Below are 11,896 nucleotides of genomic sequence, written 5' to 3'. Positions count from 1 at the left end.
ACTTAACACTACTGACTCTTTCTACTTTGGCTCCACTGATGTATAGGGGAGAGTGACTGCCCATCTGCAGCTCCTGTAGTCCATGATCATCTCCTTCGTTTTACAAACGTTGAACTGGAGAATGTTGCTGTGGCACCACTTTATAGGCCAATGACCTCATCTCTGTAGGCTGACTTGTCTCCTAGGATGGTTGTATGGTCAGCAAACTTGAAGAGGATGTTAGATGTGTGTTTGGCTACACAGTCATGTGTAAACAGGGAGTTCAGGAGGGGGCTGAGCACACAACCCTGTGGAGCCGCTGTGCTCAGAGTCACTGTTGAAGAGAAGCTGTTGCCTACTTTCACTACCTGTGGTCTGCTCGTCAGGAAGTCCAGTATCCAATTGCAGGGATGGGTGTTCAGACCCAAGTCTGTCAGTTTTGGGATGAGTTTGTGTGTTGATTGATGAGCTGTAGTCTATGAATAGTATTCTCACATATGTGTTTTTCCTGTCCATGTGAGTGAGTGATCTGTTGGGTCGGTATGCTAATTGGTGGGAGTCCATGGTGTCTGGAAGTGTGAAACAGATTTAAGCTTTGACCAGCCATTCAAAGCACTTTGTGGCTGTTGAGAACAGCGCAACTGTTTAGACAGGTGTTTTCTTGGGAACTGGAACAATGGTGGCTTTCTTAAAGCGTGAGGAGATCACTGACAGTCTTAGGGAGAGGGTGAAGATGTCAGGGAAAACCTCCACCAGCTGGTTGGCGTGTGGTCTATGTACCCGACTGTGGACGCCATCCGGACCAGGGGTCTTGCGTGGGCTGACTGCCTTAAAGGATCTGATCACCTCAAACACATGAATGGTTAGGGTGCAGCTCTCCTGATCTACCGGGAGTCTTGCAGCAGGGGGGGTGTTTGCCTCAAACCGAGGACAATGAGCATTTAGCTCCTCTGCAAGTGAGGAGGTCAACCTCAGTATTGATCCAAATATTAAATACATTTTATGAAGTAGTTACTTACTTCAGTCTTGGGCAAAATCCAAATTTCCTCTGGATTTTAATATGACTTTGTTGACTTCCAACGTTCAACAACACAATCCCAGGTAAACGACAGAACTCTTGGTTCAAACTTTGTGCACCTGCTGTTGGAATCTCTAATCTCAGCATGCGCAGGGCAGTCCCAGAGCATTTACAGTTTACAAATCTTACTGACTTCATTTTTCTCAACACAATTTGCCAGGTTTTTCTTATAGTTTTGTAAAACTTGAGCATGAACTATACAGTTTGCGTTACATGAACTGTGATTTCATCACCAACTTAGTATTTCAAGTATAAACAACCATTTCTTAAGTTTGATTTTTCACAGTGTATCCTTCTGATTGGCAGGCCTCCAGCAACCTGATCACTGTGTCCTACATCTGAGTGTCTTCATTCTAAGCCTTGATAGATGGTATAGAAGGAAACATCCTGAATAGTTTTGGAGTTATAACTAATATCTCTGCTTACCTGCTTCAACTGAGGGAAGATGAGTTCATTCATGTGGTACAGTTCTGCCGAGGAGTTTCTTGGTTATTTTGCTTTGCACACATTCATTGCTGAAAAGGTTCTGTGATGGCCGTCACACAAAGAGACAAGATGTGAGGACGCCCTTAAATTCTTTTGAGGGTTATTTCATCCATATTAATTAGCATATCCTTAATTAAAACATTCTCTCAGGAATGGCCTGTGCTAGCATATGGTGTGTTGATGATGATCACCCTGTGGGTTCACCTACATTACGAGACTCACTAAACTCCATGCTTGTCAGGTGCTCACTGAGGGGGTTCAGGCCTATGCAGAACAGCAGCGAGGACAGGGCATCTCCTTGACAAATCTCACACTTGATGGTCACTTGTTCTGTTGGTCTGCAGTTGGCCTCTAGGGTCATCTCCCACAGCTCCATTGACTTTTTGATGAAGGCTCTTAGAGGTCTGTCCATCTTAGCAATGATCTTGTTCACCCGGGCGACATCCAAGCCGGTGTGACTCTCTTATTCCAATCTCTCATTGTTAATGAGGTAGGCGGGATCACACACTATATTGGCAAAAGTATTTGCTTGTCTGCATTCGCACGCATATGAATTTGTGTGACATCCCAAGGTTTAGGAGTGTGTTTATGGGAATTTTTGACCATTCTTCCAGAAGTGCATTTGTAAGGTCAGACACTGATGTTGGATGAGAAGGCTTAATTCATCCTAAAGGTGTTCTGTTGGGTTGAGGTAAGGACTCTGTGCAGGCCTGTCAAGTTCTTTCACACCAAACTCCTTCATCCATGTCTTTATGGACCTTGCTTTGTGCACTGGTGTGCAGTCATGTTGGAACAGGAAGGGGCCACCCTCACACTGTTCCCACACCATAACCCCCTCTCCACCTAATTTTACATTTGGCACAATGCAGTCAGACAAGTACTGTTCTCCTAGCAACTGCCATTCCCAGACTTGTCCATCGGATTGCCAGATGGAAAAGCACGATTCTTCACTCCAGAGAACACGTCTCCACTGCTCTAGAGTGCAGTGGCGGTGCACTTTACACCACTGCATCCGATGCAGTAGGGCTTGAATGCAGCTGCTCGGTCATGGAAACCCATTCCATGAAGCTCTCTACCCACTGTTCTTGGGCTAATCTGAAGGCCACATGAAGTTTGGAGGTCTGTAGCGATTGACTCTGCAGAAAGTTGGTGACCTCTGCGCACTATGTGTCTCAGCATCCGCTGACCCCGCTCTGTCATTTTAAGTGGCGGACCACTTTGTGACTGAGTTGCTGTCGTTCCCAATCGCTTCCACTTTGTTATAATACCACTGACAGTTAATTTCCTCACTACTAAATATTTAGTAGTGAGGAAATTTCACAACTGGACTTGTTGCACAGGTGGCATCCTATCATGGTACCATGCTGGAATTCACTGAACTCCTGAGAGCAACCCATTCACAAATGTTTGTAGAAGCAGTCTGCATGCCTATGTGCTTGGTTTTATACACCTGAATTCAATGATTTTGATAGGAGAGTGAATACTTTTGGTAATATAGTGTGTGTGAGAGTGTGTGTGTGTGTGTGTGTGTGTGTGTGTGTGTGTGTGTGTGTGTGTGTGTGTGTGTGTGTGTGTGTGTGTGTGTGTGTGTGAGTGTGTGCGTGTGAGAGTGTGTGTGTGAGTGTCTATATACATACATATATATACACACACAATGATATCTTATTACACTTCTGATCTGAGACATATTCTCTCTTCAGTCTACTTATAGAAACACACACAGTCCTACAGTCACAAAGTTGCCTTTTTAGTCCTAAAAGGTGCTATGAAACATGAAACAAAATCAAACGTTTTTGTCTATTAAACTCAAAGCCAGGAACAATTTATACAGATTTAGTTATAGGATAATTGAGAAAGTTAAATAACATCTTTTGCCTTTTCTTGATGATTTTCTTGAATGTTACACTTTGTGAAGCTTAGTAAAGGCAAACGGCATTTTGGGTCTATCCTGAAACAAAGTGAAGTCAACATTAAATATTTTATTATAACTTTTTTATAAATGAATTTAATATTTAATGTGGCACTAGGTGATCACTAGGTGGCAGTGTTCTAACAACAAATGATCATGCGACAACCCTTGAGAAACACATCCGGGTCCGTGTGTGCGGTCCCTTTGGAATACGGAAGTGAATGTAACCGAAGAGCCACTGCAGGAAATACGCACTTTTTAGAGCCCAAATATACTGAACCTCGTGGTTGTGTTGGAACAACATACGTGACAGGATTTTTTTTTTTTTAAAGAAACACAACTTAAGGGACTAATCATACGCTTGTTGTTTCACATTGTGAGAAAAACTAGGGTGTGGTAATCTTACATTGTACAGCTAAAGCACCGTATAAGGTGAGAAACACCACTGGATCATATTTCCTCAGAGCCAGTAGAAAGGAACTCGACATCAGGTAAAGCAAAAAATCTACTCTCTTAATCACTGATTCACTTTCAAGTGGCAGTCAGGCTGTTTGTATAATATTCGGATGTATATTTCTCCGCAAAAAAAAAAGAAAGAAAGAAAAGCCCCATAAAATACCCCAGATATATTGCGCTAAGGTCTAAGGCATGTCGCAAACGTAGCCTAGCGCCTTCCCTCTCACTGAAGGACATAGTTAGCTTAATTTCATGATTCGTCACGTGGTCTGGTTTGTGGCCACGCCCCCACGATGGCGCACACCTGCACCCGGTTGAACGTGGTTTGTGTTTAAACGCCTGGTGTGCGCCGCAGTGTTGGTGTCGCTGGTCACACGTGTACTCATGTTAGCCTTGTGTGTTGGCCGTTTGTTGGGTGTGAGTGCCCCCAATAAACGTCTGCGCGTCCTGTAGTTGATACTTCAATGCTTCCATCCTTTTCTGTTTTATTTCTAATATTTTTCTGTTTATGTCTTCATAGACTCGATCCTTATCAATGACTTCAACCTCAGCAATAAATACGTAAATAAATAGTTCAGAGACTGTACTAGTAGTACAATTTAGCTTTATTTGAGTGTGGAGCGTTTAAAAGTAAAATTTGAAGTAAAATGTTTTAATGCTATAAAGCTAAACATAATCTAAACGGTGTCTTCCTTTCTCAGCAGCCTTTCTCAAGCTTTCTCAAGCTCTGACATTGTGGAATTCATATTTCACTCATTAGCCAGGATGATGAGAGATACTCCATTAAGCACAGAAAACAAGTAAGATCAATCAAGTATTGTTTTCAATTTTAGGAATTTTTAAACATATTTTCTGATCCAGTTCTGATGAATAGAAAGTTTGACGTCAGGATTTAAGGTCATATTTGTCATTCCACTGTCCTGCCCTCACTGCGGTTGCTGCATGGAAGTCTCTGTTCTGGGTTTTCTAGAAGCACTTCTTCTTTAATGCAGCTCGTGCATAACAGTGCACCTACAAACTCACTGTTGTGTAACATTTCTGTGTTAGTACTCTTTACTAATTTAATTTGGTTTTGACCTTTTTCCAACCATTGTGGGTTTTAATATACATTTTCCTGCATTGCATGTGCCCAACTGTCACTTCTCTGCTGCCTTGACCTACAATTCTTCACCATCAATTCTCTCTGGACATGCAGTCTGCCGCCTCTCACTCATAATAGCTGTTTACATGAATCACTTGATTTAATTTTTGAAATTTGTTTCTAGATGGGATCACGTTAAATCTGAATTCCTTGACACCTACACAAACGGTAACTACCTGCAACTTTATGTAGTGTATATATAATTAAAAATAACTTGATGTTGAGTAAGTGAAGTGTGCAGTTGTAAGAGATGTAGTGAAATGCAGGATGTTTAAAATAGATGTCCTTCATCAGCTACGCAATCAAAGGGCTTCTTCACACTTGGACTTTGCACTTGCACAGCTGGAAACGGGGTGTGTGTGTGTGTTTATTATATATATCAAACTATATATTAAACATACACACACACACACACACACACACTTTGTGTACAATTATTAGGCACGAGAGTATTTTGACCTTATCACTTTTATGCATATTTTCCAACTCCAAGGTGTATAAACTTGAATGCCTATTGGATTTAAGCATATCAGGTGATGTGTATTTGTGTACTGAGGGAGGGTGCAGCCTAAGGAGATCAACACCCTATATCAAGGTGTGCAGAATTATTAGGCAGCTTCTTTTCCTCAGGTGAAATTGGCCAAAAAAGAACTTTAACTGACTTAGCAAATTTAAAATCCCCCTGAAAGACTTTACAATTGTTGACTTTGCAAAGACATTGGGAACCATCAAACATTTTGTTGCAAATAGTCAACAGGGTTGCAAAAAACACATTGAGGAAAAAAAGATGCGAATTAACTGCCAAAGACTTTTCAAAGAAACTGTTGCATGCTGAGAGGAATTATGAAATAGGAGACGGAACTGACAATACTTACAATACTTTTTATTGTTTATCAAACTTCCCTTTTTGGGCTCACTTATTTATTAAAATTCTGTTCCCGTTCTAATCACTTGCGTCTCTCGTGTTCGTTAAAATGTCACACTAACACACGCTGTAAATGTGATGTAAGATATTAATCCTTTTCTAATCATTTTTGTAGCTGGTTTTGTGGACCTTGCTAAAATCCCCAAAATTGTAAAAAGTCACTGTAGTACACGAATTCCTCTGGTGAAACCAAAGAGTTACTCTCTGAGAGTGTGTGGCCAGGAGGACACAGTCTATGCAGGGAACGAAGATGAGTTGGAAGCCTGGAAAGATTTCTACCTGCCAAAGAGAATGGAGATGGAGGTAATTGGTGCAATTGATGACTTCCCATGTGAGGCGTTTGGCCTGCAGCTGGTCCTCTTGCTGTGCGAAGATGGCAACATATATGCCCACGAAGATGAAGTTCTACACCTTGTGGCCAGAAGCTTAAAAGAACTGTTTAGTAGTGGCATGACCTTTCCTGGAATAGAAACCTTCCAACTCGGGGAATGTTTTGAATATGTGAGTCTTTTTTCTATTAGTTGCTGAAGAGCTGTTAGTTAATGTTCTAGATCAGTTTGATAGTTTCCTTGTTTATTTACATCTGATTCAACTTGTCAGTTTGATGCTAAGCTTAGCAGGAGTGTTGGGCAGGTAAAATTGTCCTAGACTCTCTTTGGTATTTTCCCACTGATTAGTAATAAGTATCCATACTAAGCTTAGTATTAAACCAGTGAGTTGAATCATAGGGTGACTGGACAGGGAAATGATCAAACCCTTGACTAATCTGTTTTCCTTCTTAGACAGAAGAAGAATACAATAAAATAATGGAATCCAGTGAAGTTAAAGAAGTGAAAGAAGAGCACAGAAAGTTCCGTGAATACTTGGATCTTGAGCTGCTTCAGGCTCTAACGGACTTTAAAAAACAAATTAAGGTACTTTTAATTACATAGGACTATCATAGAATGAGTTGAGGCCCAGTGTTTGTCCAGGGTTTTAACCCTCCACACATCGCCCCATTGCTCAGAAAGTTTGTTTTTGAACCTTTTTCTGATTTATGTATTTTGTTTGTTTGTTTTATGTAGGCGGAATTGAGCACTGCATCTGATGTCCAAACAGAGGAAGAGAGAATACGACCCATGGAAGCTTTAATGTGCTGTGATGATGTCCATCAAAACCCTATGCCTGTTGTTCCTTGGAAACAGCAAACTAAACCAACCCATCATCAGGAGCAGGAGCATGCATCCTTTTTGGGGACCTCTTGATCTCCTTGCAAATTAAATCTTCTTGGAAGGAAGACTTCTTGCCGTTTGGCCTAGGTAGTGATATTTGGCTATGAGATATGTATATAACAGGTGGGATCGGTTACCCTAACATACCTGAGCCCTTTGGTCCAAATATTTATTAGAGTGCAGATGTTCTTATAGAATAGATTATTAGGCATGTCCAGGTAAATGTAAATGTAAAAAAACTGTTAAAGGCATATATGATCAGAACTGACAAGATGCGTCATCTAAGTTGGAAGGTCTGGTCTGGGTGTAGCATTTTGTGTAGAGCTCGTCAATTGCGTGACTCTGTTCCTGAGACTGGAGGACATGGTCCTGTGCTACCACCTCTGTCTTAAATTTACCAGCATCTGGTCATGGTCTGGTCTCTAGATAACTGAAGTAGGGCCTGCACTGGACAAGGCAGTCCTCCAGGTCAGGGCTATAGCATGTGCACACAAAGAGCTCTGCAACTGTTGTTCAAGTGCACCCAAAGCCTGATTAATTCCATGACGTCTGTTTCTCCTGTTGCTTGATTGGGTTTGTCTCATGTAAAATGCACACCTGTAGGTCAACAAAACAGCAGGTCACAGCCCTCCAAAGTTGTGTAGTTTGAAAAACACCTTTTTTTAATATTTTGAAAGTTGGCGACTAGGTATTAGTATAGCAGGTTAACGGCATGGGTAATGTGAAAAATTAGCATCCTCAGCCAATCACCCAACTTTTATATTTGACTTCATCTGTCTTCTTTGCACATACCTCTTGTATGTAGAGGTATCATCTGCCCACTCAATGAGCCATCAAACCTGGTAAAGAGCTTGATCGTCTAACCTCAAGTACCAAACTGCATTTGATACTGACAGCACTTATCTCACTCTATCAGTTCTTTCAGCCTGCATCCTTCCATAGGGTCTCACTGATTTTATAACTCCAACAATTTTCAAGTCATAGCCAACAAACTTGGTAAATATTCTAAACACCTGACCCCAAGCTGCACACTGCAACTAATTAACCTTTTTTTCAGCCAACAACTGAAACTAATTTGTTAAAACTCCTTTTGTAGCTAATGTATATGAATCAAACCTGAAATAAATGGTCAGTTTGTGATACAAATTACATACCTGCCCATTATAATGATAGCTATGCTGATTGTCAATTAACATAGTCATAGATGTTCATGCTGTTACAACAAGCCATCTCAAAGTTTGTTTACAAACTTTAGTTTCTAGTGTGTTATTATACAAGTAAATTGCCATATCCATCTCTCTTTCTCTCTCACACAACACACACACAGTTCCTGATAAACATCCATGACCAGAAGCAATTGTATGAATATATTTTCTAATTATCTCCATGACTTTCATGGTTTTCTAAATATACAAAATCCTGTTGTTTTACAGACACTTTCTGCTTTGCAAACAGGACATTCCACATTGCATTAGCCATGCTGAGGAGATGAATCAGTTTTTGCATGTCATTTACATTTACGGTATTTGGCAGACACTCTTATCCAGAGCGACTTACAAAAGTGCTTTGTCATTTACTGATGGATACATCCTAGCTAGTGCCTTTACAGCATTTAGCTGATGCTCTTTATCAATTCTGACTGAACACAACTAGAGCAATTGAGGGTTAAGGGCCTTGCTCAGGGTCCCAACAGTGACAACCTGGCAGTACTGGGGCTTGAACTGGCAACCTTCCTAGCCAGTACAGTAGATCAGAGTCCAAGATGCCATTGAACTAGAATGCTGTTGAAATACAGGGATCAGTACTTATCAATGCTGAACAGTACTGATCAATGCCCACCCTTGCATTACAACAGCATGTCATTCCTGTGTAGGCTACTCCTGGTCTCATGATAATAGTCTTGTGTTTGTTTCTATAGATTCTAATCTGTTTCTGTACTGTTGTAGTCACCTGAAACTCCAGTTTGATGATATCATGCTTCTACTTTGTTTTTTAGCCAGTTGCACATGTAATGTGATGTTTGATTTGTGTAATGTACATTTTTCTATTTGTTTAGCCTAAAGCAACCACGCACTTCAAACACGTGAAAGAAGGTGTGTGTGCTAAAGAGTACCTGAGGCTTTGTGTGAATATGCTTTTATGTCGTTCTGTCCTTTCCAAATCCTCACGTGTCATAAGAACATAAGAGTGCACATGGGTATGTTTTACTGAGGTGTGATGGGAGTTTTGCCTTTGCTGTCTTCCTTGTTTTTCTGGTTTTAACTTGGTGGGGATATTTTCTCTTTGTTACTGGACAGTACTTGCCTGAACTTGTGTTAGCAACGTGTCCAAACACCCACCGTGTCCTGAAACTACAAAGACAAAGACAGAAATAATTAGTGACATTAATATTTGCTGATAATGTTAAAATTTGCTTTGATTTACTTATTAATTTAGGAGTAATCTTCTGTTTACATTTTCTTTACACCTTAGTGATATTCACTATCATAAGAATTTTTATTTATGTTTAGAAACATTTCTAAACATGACCTGAAGACAACACTTTATACCATAATGATGAAATCCATAATCTTTTTTGTCATATACTGTAGAGGGCATATTAGATATGTGCATAAGTGACATGATTATTATTAACAACAGCAATAATATGATTCAGAAAACTCACCTGTATTCTAAAGAGGCTTATTACACTTAACATATAAACTATTATTATGTATAGAGCATTGATCCAGCAGTGCCCCCTTCTGGTGAAGATTGGAATAGTCATGGAAGTTCTGAAGAGATAACGAATCATTAAACTACACAGGAGCACGGAACCAATAATGAGCTATGTGTCTCCCTTTGGTTTTATTATGTTCATACATATATTTATGTTTTACATAACTTTGCTTATATAAGGAAAGATTTGCATAGTATTCAGACCTTTCTATTCATAATTTGTCCTTTTTATGTTGTTAACAATTTTCCTGTACTATGATGTCACGTCACAGGTGTGAGGAGAAAGGCCTGACTTAAACTTAAGATAAAGGTGCTGTTACAGTGTCAAGTTACAGTTAATCATTACCTTCATGAGACAGAAATATCTTCATGTAAACATGCATTGTATATACTTATAATAAAACCATATATAAAAAGGTGTCTCATTAGCAAGGTGCCGCACAAGAAACATCTCATGATTGGTAAAAATCCTGTGCGCTCTCTCAAGACCGCAACCTTATTGTTGCAAAACATACTGATGGCATTGGTTACAGAAGAATACCTAAACTACTGAAGGTTCCAGTGAGCACTGCTGGGGCCATAATCTGGAAGTGGAAAGAACACAATTTCATCATAAACTGGCCATGGCCAGGTGCTCTCCGCAAGATTCCAGACAAATGAGTGAAATGGATTATCAGAGGAGTTGTCCCAGAACTAAGGACCACCTGTGGAGAGCTACAGAAAGACCTGGAATCAGGTACAATTCTTTCAAAGTAAACAATAAGTAATGCACTCAACCTCTATAGCCTGTATGCACGTTCACCATGCAAGACTCCATTGCTGAAGAAAGCATGTTGAAGCGTGTTTAAAGTTTGCTCAACAACATTTAGACAAGCCTGTGAAATACTGGGAGAATATAGTCTGGTCAGATGAAACCAAAATTGAACTCTTTGGATGCCATAATACACACCATGTTTGGATGTCAAAAGTCACTGTAAACATCTGCTGCCATCTACCAGGAAGATGAAGACAATGATCCCAAACACACAGCCAAGGAAACTCTCAATTGGTTTCAGAGAAAGAAAATAAAGCTGTTAGAATGGGCCAGCCTTTCACCTGACCTGAACCCAACTGAACATCTATGGAAGGAACTAAAGCTCAGAGTTCCTAGAAGGAGCCCATAGAACCTTCAGGATTTGAAGAGTGTTTGTGTGGAAGAATGGGCCAAAAATCACACCTGAGCAATGCACACGACTAGTTACTCCATACAGGAAGTGTCTTGAAGCTGCCATCACCAACAAAGGCTTTAGTACGAAGTATTAAATAAATTTAAGTGTGTTCAATACTTTTTCCCTGTGTCATTTCTCATTATTACACAACTTAATTTATTGATATCTATAGCTTAATTTATTTGCATGTGTGGATTGGATGGGTTGTTACCGACATCTGGTGAGAATTTCATGTCAATAGTACCTTTAGAAATATATTTACTTAGAAAATTGGTGACATGTTCAATACTTATTTCACCCGCTGTATATATATTATGTATTTCATTACCATATTTTTTTCAATTTGACAATTTCACAGAGCATTCAGATCAGCAAGCCCAATGAACATAGCAGTTCCTCTCTATTTCTACTGTTGTCCATGTATATGGAGAGACTGCTTACATTTATAAGATCTGACAAACAGCCCGTAGCTTCAGTTTTGTGCTGTATTGTTTGCAGAAGATTCTGGCAGAGCAGCAACAATCACAAGATGCCTGGGAGAGATGATTGTCAAAGACCTCCAGCCTCTGTCCATAGAGGAAGAGGTGGGTTTCCAGGGATTAGACAGGACCCTTGATCCCAGATATAAAGTCCCTATCAGAAGAACAATGACTGAGACTCATTTATTGTCTGTGTATAATGAGTGCAAATGTAAAGTCAACTCTGCAAAATACACAAAGTGTTGTGCTTGCTGGTAAGAGTCTGGTTCAGTCATAAATGTTGGCTTGATATGAGCCCATTCATAT

General features: G+C 40.1%; 1 protein-coding gene across 2 annotated transcripts; it reads left to right on the top strand.

Moving 5' to 3' along the window:
- The first annotated feature begins 3,662 nt into the window (after nucleotides 1-3,662).
- On the top strand, nucleotides 3,663-10,323 carry LOC113586128 (uncharacterized). 2 transcript variants are annotated; one of them, XM_027024041.3, is made up of 6 exons: nucleotides 3,663-3,943; nucleotides 4,613-4,708; nucleotides 5,174-5,217; nucleotides 6,090-6,475; nucleotides 6,757-6,888; nucleotides 7,039-10,323. In XM_027024041.3, the coding sequence occupies exons 2-6, from the start codon at nucleotides 4,674-4,676 to the stop codon at nucleotides 7,216-7,218; spliced, it is 777 nt and encodes a 258-aa protein (XP_026879842.2). In that variant the 5' UTR covers nucleotides 3,663-3,943; nucleotides 4,613-4,673; the 3' UTR covers nucleotides 7,219-10,323. The 2 variants fall into 2 exon arrangements, with proteins under 2 accessions (XP_026879842.2, XP_026879841.2); XM_027024040.3 differs by having other exon boundaries at nucleotides 4,610-4,708.
- Nucleotides 10,324-11,896: the final 1,573 nt, after the last annotated feature.

The sequence above is a fragment of the Electrophorus electricus genome, chromosome 15, assembly GCF_041902795.1.
Source record: "Electrophorus electricus isolate QZ-2024a chromosome 15, ASM4190279v1, whole genome shotgun sequence".
Lineage (NCBI taxonomy): Eukaryota > Metazoa > Chordata > Actinopteri > Gymnotiformes > Gymnotidae > Electrophorus > Electrophorus electricus.
The sequence above is the reverse complement of the archived record's forward strand: the minus strand, read 5'-3'. Positions and strand labels throughout refer to the sequence as shown.

What these genes read in the sequence shown, in the direction of transcription:
- LOC113586128 (XM_027024041.3), top strand. Translation starts at nt 4,674, where the DNA reads ATGATGAGAGATACTCCATTAAGCACAGAAAACAA. An exon ending in CCTTGACACCTACACAAACG is followed by an intron (nt 5,218 to 6,089) that starts GTAACTACCTGC and finishes TCATTTTTGTAG; the next exon opens with CTGGTTTTGTGGACCTTGCT. An exon ending in TCGGGGAATGTTTTGAATAT is followed by an intron (nt 6,476 to 6,756) that starts GTGAGTCTTTTT and finishes TTTCCTTCTTAG; the next exon opens with ACAGAAGAAGAATACAATAA.